Consider the following 14926-nt stretch of genomic DNA (forward strand, 5'->3'; position numbering starts at 1 on the left):
TGCGCGCTGTCAATCAAGTTTTAATCCAATCCAAATCCGTCTGTGTGTTTTGTGACGCCCCCTTCCACGTCGACCTGCACTCTCGCCATATCTTCAATCCTGGGAGTCCCGCAGCCCGGTTTTCCACCAAGTGGAGCAGGAGAAGCATTCAACATTAACTGTAACTTACAGTACTGCTTTAGAGCAAAAAAAGGTCATCTGTGTGAGCCTCCTAGCTGTGTCTATTCATTCATTTAGCAACAATGAACGTGTTCAGACTGACAGGGGACCTCTCTCATTTGGCTGCTATCATCATCCTGCTGCTCAAAATATGGAAAAGCAGGTCGTGTGCAGGTGAGCTGTAGCTATATTTTTTTACTTACATATGCTTTTCATAATGTTATTATTGAGCGTTTTCTTTTTAACAGTTAAAACGCGTGTGTTACTTTTGTTAATTGTTACCCAGGAAGCTGTGAGGTAGCTAGCTAAATGCTAACGTTTCTCATTTCCTAAGTTACTCATTCATCCGAGCCACTGGCTAATAAGCGTTAGCAGGCTGTGGGCGAAGCTAGAGACTGCTGTCTACACTGTTATCACTTGGAGCAGCAGTCTGCTTTTAGTATTTACCGGAAATATCTAACAATTACTCAAATATTAAAATCAGTGGCAATAATTTTCATTTTTATGGGACTTTCCAGTGAATGTGAGTTAACTAACTTATGTTAACTTATGTCAGCTAAACCTACGAGTTGGGGGGATATGTAGTTATATTCCTACTATTTAATAACTGAGCAACTTATAAAGCAGTACATGCTACACATCAGCGATCCATGTGCTCTTGCTCTACTAATCTGCGGTTTGGTGCTCGATTTTTTTGGTCTGGCTTCTGACGTGGCGTTCTAGAAGGCGCTACGTAACTACACGAGTCACAACTTTGCACCACGCTCGATGTTTGTAACTCCAATAAACGTGTTTACTAACAAACGTGCATTAGATGTGTACTAATGGTGCTTCATCGTATAGTTAACAGTGATCTTTTGTGTACAGTCTTGTCTCACGATAAGAGGGAACAGTATTGGATGACACTTTAGGTTATGTGGAGAAAGACATTTCATCCCTTGAGAAACATTGTGGACAACATTGCCAGATGATTTAAGTTGGTTTGCAATATAGCCTGTTCGCTTTTTAGAGTTATATTTGTGTATTTTTTATTTTAATTTCTGTTATTTGTATTGTAATATTACTGTGTTGTTAATCAAGAACAACTTTAGATAATGGAGAGAAATGCTGTGATTGGCACACAGAGCTGCAGGGTTGAGTGTAGGTTCAAAGTTAAATGGGGTTATGTAAGGTAACAGCTAAGAGATTGTAATGTGTTTGTGTAATTAGGGTTAATGTGATAAGATATTACATAGTTGTAGATGGTTTTGTCAGCGGATAAAGATGTCTTTGAGAATCCATCAATCCATTTCCTGTATGTCAAGTTTATTTGTTTATATGGCCTAAAATCACAAATTTCAATCTCTACCACATCTATTCTTAGACCCTTGATTTGGATAATCAAAAACTAAAATAATCCCTTCAGGAAACTGGAAAAGAGGGAAACATTAGAAAGAGCAACAAAGGAGAGATTCTTCCTCCAGGGCAGAGAGACATGCAATACATGTCACACATACAGAGCAGACTGAAATAGCAATAGTAAATTTACAGTATGGAGAAACAGATTGACAATGTTAGGTAAATAAAGTGCAAACATACAGTATCAGTCAAAAGTTTGAACACACTTTCCCATTCACTTGAATGAGAAAGCGTGTCCAAACTTTTGACTGGTACTGTAAATGAAGGATATGGATCAGAGAAAGACATCAGGATCCTCAAACCCCCTTATATACCACAAAAACCTGGAAAGGAGACAGACTACACATGCACACAACAGGCCAGTAAAGGATAAGATTTTCACAGAGGGAGAAGAGTCGAGAGATGATAAAAGAGGATGATGCAGTCAGTTGTAGACAATATGATGCAAGAAAAGGTCAAAGCAAAGGCAAAAGTGTGTCTCCTTGTGAACGAGGACCTGATCATCCCTTGTCAGGGTTGCTGGTGTCTGGTACAGTATGCATTAGACAGGGACCAGGGGTACACCTTGGACTCAACACGGAAAATTCTGGCAGGTTCGAACCCCAAACCAGAGTGTTATAAGGTTAAAGTGTTTAGATTCTGGGTCCTGAGAGGGATGCCAGTCTCTGCTTGTAACTTCCTCTTGACTTAAAGTAATAATTTAATGCCCATATTTGATTGTGATCAGGTCATAAATACAGATGTTAAGAGAAACCTGTACACTCCTCTTCTTGTCTTTAAATGCTGCCTTATGATGTTTGGTGTACATTTCTGATGACATCATAGATATCGTCAGCTTTTGTATTTAAATTGAATGCTCCATACATGCATCTTCATTATTTATCTCTTAAATTAAGTCCAAAAGGGAAAATGTGCCTCTGAGATTTTCCACATAGATATTCATTATGATATTCAAAGCGTCCAGGAGGTGGCACTGTTCAGTAAGGAGAAGCATTATATGATTCATGGTTATCTAGAGCTCATGTTAAGTGAAGCTGTTGTGATGCTGATGTTCACATTGGTGTGTTACTGGCATCTGGATCTAAACAGTAACTTGTCTTGATGTTTTGTTTAAAGGTATCTCTGGAAAGAGCCAAATCCTGTTTGCCATCGTGTTCACCACACGTTACTTGGATCTGCTCACCTCCTTCATCTCCCTCTACAACACATGCATGAAGGTGAGACACCAGTTCACGTCTCAGCCCTGACCCTTTCATACAGATCCCATATTTCTCTCCCAGTCCACTGAATGATGAGTTTTTCCGTGTTGTTTACCAGGTGATCTACATCGGCTGTGCATATGCCACAGTCTACCTGATCTATGCGAAGTTCAGGGCCACCTACGATGGCAACCATGACAGTTTCAGAGTGGAGTTCCTGGTTGTTCCTGTCGGGGGTCTTGCTGTTCTCATCAACCACGACTTTTCTCTCCTAGAGGTGGGTTCACCCTCCTGAATTGTTGTCAAAGCGTGACATAATTTATTGATTAGTGAACCACTATGAGAATACACAGTCCCTTTATTAACATGAATAGTTTAACTTTCAGAATTAATTGTACATATAACTTATGTGCCGTCAGATCCTGTGGACTTTCTCCATCTACCTGGAGTCAGTGGCAATCCTTCCCCAGCTCTTCATGATCAGCAAGACCGGAGAGGCAGAGACGATCACCACCCACTACCTGTTCTGCCTGGGCCTGTATCGGGCGCTCTATCTCTTCAACTGGATCTGGCGTTTCTACTTTGAGGGCTTCTTTGACATGATCGCCATCGTGGCCGGTGTTGTCCAGACTGTCCTCTACTGTGACTTCTTCTACCTTTATGTCACCAAAGGTGGGTGTTGTCCATCATGGCATTTGATCATTTTATTTATGAGTGATATGAAGATGAAATAGCAAGTGAGCACCAAATTATTACACAGATGCAACTAAGGAAGGAAGAGATGTAGCTTTTAAGTAGCTGTGAGCATCGGCAGAGAGCTCAATACTGTACACCTGGGAAACAAAGTGTCCTATATCGTGATCATAAAAAATTTTATGACGACACTTCCCTTACAAATCAAACACATTTCCATGTATTTTGTTTTCTTATTTGGCTGCAACAAAAAGCCTAGAGTTGTATTCCCTTCCTGGTATGACGACAGTATAAGAGATGGGCGATAAAATCCACAGTCCTCGCTCTGTGCAGAATTTTCCGCTAATGTTCAGCCGAAGCTAATATGAGGCGTCATTTCTCTTGAGTTTCTTGAATCAGCTGGGTATTTCCTATTTTCCAAAGTTACAGTCTTTTTAGTACAGAATTCCCTCTTTGTTCTGCTATCCCTCTGCTGAAGCTCTGCAAAGAAACTCAGTCCTAGGAAACACACAAAGGGAATTTTGTACTAAACGGATTGATTTATCCAACTCTGACAGCTGAAGCCTCCTATTAGCTCCAGCTGAACTTCAGAATCCATTTTTTTTTTCCTCCACAAAACCTAGACTGGGAATTAATCTCCTATTTCTAACAGTGAAGTTGCATTAATAAGATGCTTGTGAGTAAGATGACAAAAATCAAGGGCAGCAACGAATGATTATTTTCATTTTCTGCCAATTATTTTCTCGATTAATCGTTTTGTCTATAAAATGTTAGAAAACAGTAAAAATGCATGTTATAATTTCTTAGAGCCCATGGTGATGTCTTCAGATGTCTTGCTTTTTTTGATCAATAGTCCAAAATCCAAAGATATTTAGTTCATTATCATGTATGACACCGTAAAGCATCATATCACAGTTGACATGCTGCAACCAGCAAAAATTTGGCATTTTTCTTGACTAAAACGATTATTTCAATCCCATCACAACTTGTTGCCATGTTGGACAGTTACAGGGTGCAGTTTATCTCTATATAGGCACTTCAGCACAGTCAGTTTTATGTCTCTTTCATCAAAAGAAAATCATCTTTTGCACTTCATTGACTTGATGGTTGTTTGGTTGACTTTATTCTGAACACAAATCATGGAGTGTTCCTTCAAAAGCCTCCAGAAAATGGAAACAGTTTCAGATGCAAAGTAGTATAAATGAGGCAGAAAGTGGCTCAAGTATTGCAGCGTGAACGTACACAGACTCAGGGATGACAGCACTCGATTCAATGGTTCCTACCTGTCGACTAACTTTAATGTTTGACCTTTTAGTGTTGAAAGGCAAGAAGCTGAGCCTGCCGGCGTAAAAAGTACTGAAGGAGACGGCGACTCCCAGCAGACTCAGGGGGTGTGGAGATGACATCATGGAATCTCGTGACCTTATTTGCAAAGGATGCCTGAGACAGAGAACCAACTAACGGGGAAAAACACTAGTCTTCTTGATGATTGCTGATGGAACTGGTAAATGCCAACAAACACCAGAGCTGAACAAAGATCATCGCGGGTCAACCTTTGGATTTCTGTGTTCAGCATCTTGCCTTAAACTTCTTTTCATTGCTGTTCAAATAGGAGAAAAGGCTTTTTTTTCTACATGTGAGGTGTATACGCTTATTTTTTTTTATTTCTTATATTTTTTTTTTACAATGTCATAAATAGGGTTGACTCTGAGAAGAACCTTGTTTGACTCGGTAATGAAATGCACAAATGTACAGTCTTATTAAAGAATGACGTAAAAGAGAAATGTATCTGAGTGCCTGATGAGGATTATGTCCAGTTTCTCACAGTACAGTATTTTTTTTTTACTTTTTGGATTTAATTTTGTCTAGATAATTGTATGCATATACTGTAATACATGTATCCTATCTTGGAAACATTTAAAGAGGCCAACGTACATCAATTTTTAAAAAATATTGCTTTATAAAATTGCTGAAGACAACATTTTAAACATACTCTCATCTAAAAATAGACTCTTCAAAAAAAAGATTTATAATTTCATCTTGAGTTTAAGAGGTAACTCATAAAATACAACAATCATTTTGTCACAGCTGTCAATATTTTCAAATGTTAGGTATCTCATTTGGAATTAACCTTTTCATGTGTATACTGATCTTTTTTTTTCCTCAGCATACTGTTTTGATGAAACTAAAATGTTCTGCAGCTTCAATATAAATTTCATACAATTGTAACATAATGCTACATCACATTCTGGATGTAGATAGAGCACAAACTTTGTTCTTTTGCTATTGCACCCCAGTAACAAAAGCCTGAACACCTTTCAGTAATAGCTTGCCAGTTAACTGATGGTTGAAATCATTGACGTCAGAGTAAAGCAATAATGACTGAATAATGATGACATTTCCTGCACCGGGATGAAAAGTGTGCAGATATTTGGTAAGAGAATCCTCTCACGCTTTGACCAGTTGTAACATTTCAGTTGTTAACTGTTTGTCTGGGGTGTGAAAAATTAAACAGATTTGACATTTAGTAGTTAAGTTGCTCAATAATCGGTGATCATGGTGCTCAATGGGTGCATTTCTGTTCAGTTTAAAGGCCTGTTGTTTAACTTTTTCAAATTAGCCATTCCTAAACGATTGTTTCAACTTTTTGTCTTTTTTTTTTGCATGATATCACCTCCATTAAAGATTTTAAGAGAATCACGCTTCAGTGTCACTGTGTAATTATTGAAACCATGCAAGCACAGACAAGAAGCAGTTTTACTGTGTCTGTACTAAGTATTCGGTGCTTAGAAAAGTTCATTTTGTTTTTCACTTTATTTTTTTAAGGCAACAGCAAAACTAAACATCAGGGACAATACTCATACACACAACCATATTCAGTACTCAAATTCCTTTGCCTCAACATGTGTTTATCCCAGCATACATACGTACTGCATATACAAAACAGATATAAACATGCTCCACACTATATCATCCTACACCTCTGTGCTGATAAAACCTTTTGTTCTGAAGGAAAAAAAAGATGCAAATGCAGACTAAAACAGATGCTAAAATCATACTAACCATAATAAAGTGACTCTACAACAATAAAAGATTATTGTTGGCCAACTGACAACCAAAATACATACTAAAGATAGACGACTCTTCCCCAGACTTTCCTGTAAAACATGGGATATTCTCTCATGAGGAAAAAATTTAAGTAATTATACCATATTGATAAATGACGTGTCCCATACAACATATTTTTGCAGTTAGTAGTTGTGCAGATATTGAGCCAACACCAAGAATACATTGTATTGGATCCACTTGCATTTTAAAACCAAGATCATTGTTTGGGCAGCAGACCAGAACAAATGTTCATCCAGATGAGCTTTTATTCAAAGCTGCATTACAAATCAACAATATTGCATTCTTTTCAGGTAACAGCGAATATAAACGTAACATTTGTGTTGTAGTGCATTTGTATTGCCTAATGTGCATACACAACATATACCAGGCATTTTCAGGCTTGCTGTCATATACTGTAGTGTAATGTTCATCGAGTCAACATTTTCTACTTTTCTTCAAGTAAATCTTTGGTTCCAATAATTTATACTCCCATCCCTCATATTCAGAAATACATTATTTTACCTAAATAAGTTATGTCTCCTGTAAGAAAGCAGTTGACAGATTAGGTGTGCCATGCTTTTGCACAATTTCGCACAATAAATAATGATACCTCATGTAAAGTTAGCAATAATATTTAGAAATATAATAACATTGGGGAGGTCTTGCGCTCAGACAATCTGTTGTAACAGCAGATCCCAGATTCAAGCCGTCGCCATACATTCAAGGGTCTGTATCCCTGAATCCTAACAACCAAGGTTCAGTAGTGCTGATTTAGAAGAAGAAGAAACAAGCTACTGCGTTTCCTTTGCTGATGAAGTTTCACACCCATTCTCCTTCCCGTGGACTTTACCTCCCTGGCAGGAATAAAAATCAGAGAAGAAAATTAATACAATGTGGGAAAATAATAGCTCCTCGTGACACAAGTCACAGTCTGCCAGGTACAGAGTTAAATATACATACACTTAAATGTATTTTTAACTCTGTTTGATGACATTATATTATTGATAATGATACAGTTGATACTTGAATATACCTTAAAAATGAAAGTGTGGTCAAAACTTCAGTGATACAATAAAATAATTGGAGCTTAGTGTGCAATCATTTTCTCTTCAGTCACCAAACAACTCTTGCTGATTCTACAGTACATTACCTTTTTCAGATGTGGGTTATAGTGGTTGTGGATATTAGAGATGATGATATAAAAAACATTAAAGAAGCATGAAACCAGGACGGAGAAGAAGGCAAGGCCGGAGAGCACGGTCAGCAGAGTCAACCCTCCGACAAACAACAGGAACCCTGAACATGAGAAGGAGAAATAAAAAGAAATAAAATGTTTGTGCCTGCAAAAAGTTCAGTCAGGTGCAGATCATGAAACACCACCAAGCAGAGGATTACACCTACCCTCAAAGAAAACAAATCCTACTGCTGAGATAACAATGGTAACAAGAGCAAAAGTGAGGAAAAGTCCAACAGGCAGTGCAGCCATGACGCTGAACACCAACACTGTCAGAGCTAAGAAAGGATGACAGCTGAGGTACTGTCCCATTCTTGTCTTCATCAGAAGTGCTACCTGTTAAACAGAGAGAGACAAAATGCAGCTGTCAGTGTCAGGTAGCTGGGGGGGGGGGGGGGTGGGGGGGGATTGTTCCTGTCTGATTCGCTGATGGAAAAGCAAACATGTAAAAGACAAAACCTAAGGATGCAGATGTTCAGTTTCAGGTTACCTTGGGGTCATCGTAAAGGTAGTTAAACTGGGTGGTCCAGCTTCCCCACAACTGCTGAAACTTGATCACATTGCTGCTGTCCTGCATCTCCACACTCATCTGACCTGACCGAGAACCAGAACATGAGTCAGCCTGACTGGTAAAATCACACTACTGAGGTTAAAATACTTCATTTAAATTACAGTTCTAAGTATATAGACTGAATTCACTCAAGAAACAGTGTCTGTAACTTAAGACCAGCTCTCAGTCCTGAAGTTAACTGTGCTAGAGTTCACTTGTCACGTACTACCACCATAAATTACTTTAAAACTGAAATGGTATGTTTCTGGAATCATATGACAAAGTTGAGATGACAAATACACACCTGAGCAATGTAGTAAAGTTGGTTTGATTCTCAGATCACGTCTCTCGTAGAGTTGTCTCAAACACTCACAGCAAAACAACAGCAACACACCCTTTTAAATAACACACCCTCTTCTTCTCTTTCTTCCTCCTCCCTCTTCCTCTTCTGAGTTTCTGGCAGAGAGACTCTGAAAGGCTTGTTGATGTTATTGCTCCCATCTACTGTTCGCCAAATGTACTGCATCATAAGAATGCAGTTGAAGTCATTTTGGTGTGGGAGGATTTACTTTCCCCAAACATATTGTTTTATTGATGTGTGGAATATCACATTTATATGAAATATACCCTATAGCAATAGGACAGATTGCATCTCCAGTTCAGGAAATATGTGGTATCCTCTGATAAAGGATGGTGCCTCATAAGGGACAGGTACAGGTCTGAATTTTTGACCCCTACAGTGAAGGGATCTGGTGGCTCTGTTATGCTGTGGGACGCATTTTGCTGGCATGGTTTGGGTCCACTTGTCCCCTTAGAGGGAAGGGTTACTGCAAATCAATACAAAGTTGTTCTGAGTCATCACCTTTATCCTATGATGAAACATTTCTATCCTGATGGAAGTGGTCTCTTCCAGGATGACAATGCTCACATCCACAGGGCACGAGGGCTCACTGAATGGTTTGATGAGTATGAAAATGTTGTGAATCATATACTATGACCTTCACAGTCACCAGATCTCAACCCAGTTGAACACATATGGGAGATTTTGGGCGGATGGAGCAGACAGCGCTCACTACCATCATCATCAAAACACCAAATGAGGGAAGATCTTTTGGAAGAATGGTGTTCATCCCTCCAGAAGAGTTCAGAGACTCATAGAATCAATGCCAAGGTGCATTAAAGCTGTGGTGGATCATACCTTACTAGCACACTTTATGTTGGTTTTTCCTTTAATTTGTCACCCATCTGTATGCATGCTGAAATTGCACCTATATTTTGTGGCATTGTATTTTGTGAAGCACCTTGTAACTCTGGTGTTAAAAGGCGCTATATAAATAAAGTTTATTCACTCACTTACTCTCTTACAGATGTTCATACCAATGCAACACTGTTGGTGAATACTTTGAAGATCCCCTCTTGACATGTTTTAAGATATAAAAAATACTCTATAATTTGCATCTTACATATTTTTTCCCACAAAAAAATTGTTAAAATCCTTAAGATTACATCTACTCCTCCTCCCTCACTGAAAAATCCAGAATCTATGAATATGCAAATATTTTTAATTCAAAAAGATTAACAGCTGGACACAAGATGTCTCCTACCTCACTGTAAAGTCCATTCTCATTCTTTGTGCACTGGAGGCTTCAAGTTTCCACATCACACTTGTGTAAGTTGCATACTGGACCAGGATTGGCTTCCAAACTAGTTTTGATGTCTCACATCCTGCTCGTAAGTACACACCTTTAACTCAGATTTAAGGTGAGCACATAAACTTTGCCCCTTAAGCAGATTAATGTGAAAACAACCTTCCAGTGTCAAACTCTGCACTACATCATTCTGTAAAGTGAAGCTCAAACATCCAAGTTAAGTAACAATAACCAAAGCTTTTTGAGTGGAGAGAGACTTGAAAAAATAGATGATATCAACTTATTTAAAATGAATACTTACTTTGTTTGTACTTATTCTTGCTGCAATATCAGCGAGAAAATGTTTGTTGTGATAGATCTGTATGCGATATCATAAGGCAGTTTTATACTATGCAGTGTTGATGTCTCAACACTGTAGATTTTGATCACAAAGTAACTCAGCCAGGAATCGATTTTTGACAGTTTCCCACTTTGTTGCCCGTCGATGGGAGCGCTGCATGTCTACATCACCTCTTCTAATTCTCAAGTATATTACCGCCCCTACCATCACATATCCTGTCCTCCGCTTCTGACATATTATTCACTGTCATTAAAGGACCACTGTCACTAATTATGATGGATTTGGTGGCCAGCCTTCCTGCTTCTGCCTAATTGAGCCATAAACCACCAATTGTCTTTATTGGACAGGTGATGAATTATCAAATGATTTGTTTGTGCGGTCCAGAAAGCTCTCACTCTTATTTTCTCTCGGACATCTCTAAAATTGGGATGACCGAAGTGTTCCTCTTTCTTTAGCCAATGATTGAATAATCAATTAAGCACTTTTTTGTAATAAATAAGACCTCTAGAGCATCTAGTGGACACATAATACAAAGATGTTGCATTTGCATGATCGTTAAAGTGCTGCTGGACTGGTTTGTTGTGAGGAAAATCACAAAAGTAGTTCTCCAGAGATCCAGTAGAGGGGGTTCCCAGTTTGCTTCACAGCTGTCAGACTGAAATGACTCCTTAAAAATAATGACCACACTTTCTCCCCTTCTGCTCTGTGCTGCTGTTAGATGGCAGCAGTGAGATTTCTCTGCGAAGACGGAGACTGATCAGAATATTAAATGACCAAACTTCACCACCACAGCTGATTACTTCCTCAATCAAAGATATGAATTGCTGGTCTTGCCACCGCCACCCACAAATTAACTATGGCCCCTTGAGTTTTGGATAGCATTAAATAAATGTGGGCACATAACTGTGAGGTCATAGTGAGGGAAATGGCAGTGTGATCTGTTTTGAACTACACCAAAGAGACACCCTGGGGACCAGTGATGACAACTTATTTGGACCCTTTCTAGCTGCTGGCCATACTAATTAATCACACTCTTTTTGTATTGAGTACGGGGAGAGAATTTGGTGAGAGACTGCATCCACCTCTCCAGACTGCTAAACACAATGAACTCAATGAACTCACTGAACCAGGTTTCACAGAGGAGTGAGCTGTGTGTGTATGTGCAGTTTGTGTATTTGTGCGCACACAACAAGGCATCCCCAACATTTAAGCACAACTATTGCTGTCCCTTTGTACTTTTATTTTTTTTCATGCTTCCTCCACATCAGATCATACACCTCATAGTGGAAACTCCCACTTGTCTCACTGTACTTCACTGTAGCCTAGTTGGAGCAGAGCTGACTGACTGCTGACTAACACATCAACCCACTGCTTCTCTTGATAACAAGGCCTGGCTGGCTGCTGGATGTTCATCAGTACATCTTAGTTGATGGTGAAAGGCTTCATCATCTGTCACATCTGGCCACTGTCGTCTGTGAAACACTAATTAATTCCACAATTGTATGCAGTATTTACTATATAAGAAATATCATACTGCTTTTTAAGTTATTATTCTGTACAGCAGTGGTTCCCAACCCTTCCCATCAACTTGCCTCCGCATTGGTTGCATAAGTCTACTAGTGCAACCGGTTCAATCAAAGACTGATTTATTTCTCCTGTGTTTTATTTATTTAGTCCCAAAGAATTAAAAGAAGAAAAAAGAAAAAAGATAAGAGGACAGTCCAAAGTAATAAACCTAACAGTGGGTTGCACAAATCCATTTTTTTACTGCTTTCCTCTTCTTTTAATCATCTTGCGACCCTTTGCATTTCTCCCGATTGTATAGTATACATACTTTACAGTTTTGCACTAAAAGGAAACGATACATCGCATATGCAAATGAAACTTTGGAGACTTTGGAATGATACTGCCACTTAAACTTCACAAAAAGGAATCGAGAAGTTTTTCTAACTCTTTGACCACCATATAATTTTTTTTGCAGCTGTGTAGTGTAATAGTGTAATAGTGAAGGACTGAATGTTGTTGATTTTTAGTCTGAGCAGACTACATACTCACAACCTACTTAGAATTAGTGTGTTGTATGCAGTTGGGACTCAGCTTTCATCTTTTGCTGCTAAAAATGTGTAAGTCCAGAAAATTAAATATCTATCTATCTATCTATCTATCTATCTATCTATCTATCTATCTATCTATCTATGTGTGTGCGTGTGCGTGTGTGTGTGTGTGTGTGTGTGTGTGTGTGTGTGTATTAACATTATGGTATCATTAAATCATGCAAAAGAAATTGAATCAATTGAATGTATCTGACTAAGCCGCTAAAAGAACTGAACTTGATTTTATCCGTCATGATCTGCCGTGATCATTTTTCACACTTCATTTGGGTTTTAAAATATTTCACAACTAGCTAAGTATGATAAAACCATGATACAATTTTATCCCTATAATATATGTTTCAACCTGAATGAGCACACATGGATTTTGACCTCATGAATCATGTGATACAAATCTTAAATGTTCCTCACAAAACATGTTTCAAAAACATGTTTTTAGAACAAAATAAGACAGCTGAAAGTAACAGAGTTGTTCAATGGCCCCTGATGTGTCTTCATGTGACAAGCAGCCTGCTTCCCTACTTGATCTCTACGTGATGAAAATTGAATGTTCTTAATGTGTCCCATATACCTGTGGTGCAGAGATATATTTGAGTGTCTGAGAGAAAATTGACCGTACGATATGTCTACTGGCACGTGCCGAGCCGCTCAACAGATTGCAGCCAGAATGTGATTGATGGGCTGTCAGCAAATTCCAATTTGCATGCGCTGATTGTAAAAACTAATCACTGCGAGAGGAGGAGCGACGAAGAGCATAAAATAGCAGGAAATCTCCTGCGGTGCCATGTGAACTGATGCATGTCCACCTCTTGTGTGGCTTCCAAAATTATATCATGTGTTACATTATTGACGTCCACCCCTCACTGACACTCTGCAGTCAGTGAGTCTGCAGCCTGCTGTATTTTATGAGCAAATGAAAGGGACCTGCTGCTTTTTTCTCCTTTTGGCTTGTCACCTCAGATACCCACACCTCTCCATCATCAAGCTGTCTTTCTCTAACCACCTCCCCTTTCTCCCAGTATCCACTTTGTTCACCTCTCTTTGAAGTTGCAGAGGAGTGTTCAGCCAACAGCTGGCCACAGGAGAATAAAAAATGTCTTTAGAGTCTGCCCTGTGTCAAATAGGATAGTCCTCATTGTCAGTGGTTGTCATTTTGCCAGATGAAGGGGGGCATTTTCGGTTCCTGTCCGCCAACTGGGGAGAGACAGAGGCTCAAAGGGAGCTCCCTGGAGGGTGGTAAAGGGCGCTGCACAGGATGGAGTCAGAGCCCTGGTCAGTCTCTCAAAAGTCAACAACAACAACAGCAGCATCACTGTAGTACCAGTGGTGGAAAGTAACTAAGTGCATTTATTCAGGTAGTGTAATAAAGTACAGTTTTGAGGTTTTTAATTTTGTGCTATTTTATACTTGAACTGCATTTCAGAGGCAAATATTGTACTTTATACTTCACAACATTACCTGACAGATAAGATTGAGATTTAACTTTTTGGCTAATGAACACTTACAAAAAAGCAGGGCGGGGTCGTATGTCACTAGTCAAATTATGTAATATTTCACAAAAAAAGCAGAAAAGCCTGAAAAAATGAATACAATTTTGTGTGGCGGGACTTTGTTTTTTCTTCTTTCTTACCCCATTAGTCATTTGACAACCCCTCAGAATTATCTTGTGACCCTTTGGATGTGTAAATAATGCAGGTAAAATCAGCTCCACCTCAACCAGCTACAACAGAAGAATGCTGCTTTTACATTGATGCATCAGTATTAACAAACTAACTGTGTAATAATAATATAGTCAGTCACAGAGGGCATGTACATTTACTTTTGAAATGAAAGTGTATTTACTTTTACTTGAGTGAAAAAGTGAATGCAGGACCTTTAATTAAAATTGAGTATTATTACAATGTTGTATTGTTGCTTTAATGGATATGAGTCCTTACAGCACAGCTGCAGAGTACACAGTGGGGAGGCATGATCTGGTCTGACACGATTAAGCAATTTGAGAATGATGCTCTTCATTATTGGTGATAAGATACTGTATGTTTGAGCACACTCATCACATCAAATGAAATGCACCCATATACTCACAAAAAGTAAGATTCACATGTTTGCTTCACTGTTGATAAATCCCAACATCAGGCTTTGGTTTATCATCCACTTCATTATGGACAGTGATTGAATTTGCAATATTTAATCAGCATGTTTCCCACATTCAATTATAATGAACAGCACCGACCGGAATTCATCACATCACCGCTGCAGTCTATCAGAAAACAAACTTCTTCATCAATTCGATGCAAAATCTATGAGGTGTCTTTGAATAACAAAGGAGTATGGAAATGCTCAAAAGTTGGGTCACTGGGTTTACAGTTTGAAAAACAGTGCCTCAAAGAAAAATGGACCTGATCAGCAAAACGTTGTCGTGTTGCGTTGCTTCTACTCCTCATCAGATATGCAGTTTCCTTCTCAGCTCCAGTATTTTGATGGA

At 38.9% G+C, this 14926-nt stretch overlaps 2 protein-coding genes across 3 annotated transcripts; one reads left to right on the forward strand and one right to left on the reverse strand.

Moving 5' to 3' along the window:
* Positions 1-54: 54 nt before the first annotated feature.
* On the forward strand, positions 55-6149 carry kdelr2a (KDEL endoplasmic reticulum protein retention receptor 2a). Its single transcript, XM_042393695.1, has 5 exons — positions 55-333; positions 2674-2774; positions 2875-3033; positions 3176-3428; positions 4765-6149. The coding sequence occupies exons 1-5, from the start codon at positions 243-245 to the stop codon at positions 4797-4799; spliced, it is 639 nt and encodes a 212-aa protein (XP_042249629.1). The 5' UTR covers positions 55-242; the 3' UTR covers positions 4800-6149.
* Positions 5284-8766, reverse strand: LOC121884724 (lipid droplet assembly factor 1-like). Of its 2 annotated transcripts, none has more exons than XM_042393696.1 (5): positions 8646-8766; positions 8282-8380; positions 7959-8127; positions 7708-7853; positions 5284-7411 (listed from the first exon to the last, which is right to left on the reverse strand). In XM_042393696.1, the coding sequence occupies exons 2-5, from the start codon at positions 8378-8380 to the stop codon at positions 7349-7351; spliced, it is 477 nt and encodes a 158-aa protein (XP_042249630.1). In that variant the 5' UTR covers positions 8646-8766; the 3' UTR covers positions 5284-7348. The 2 variants fall into 2 exon arrangements, with proteins under 2 accessions (XP_042249630.1, XP_042249631.1); XM_042393697.1 differs by having other exon boundaries at positions 8282-8385.
* Between the last annotated feature and the right edge of the window lie 6160 nt (positions 8767-14926).

This window comes from Thunnus maccoyii, chromosome 18 (assembly GCF_910596095.1).
Source record: "Thunnus maccoyii chromosome 18, fThuMac1.1, whole genome shotgun sequence".
NCBI lineage: Eukaryota > Metazoa > Chordata > Actinopteri > Scombriformes > Scombridae > Thunnus > Thunnus maccoyii.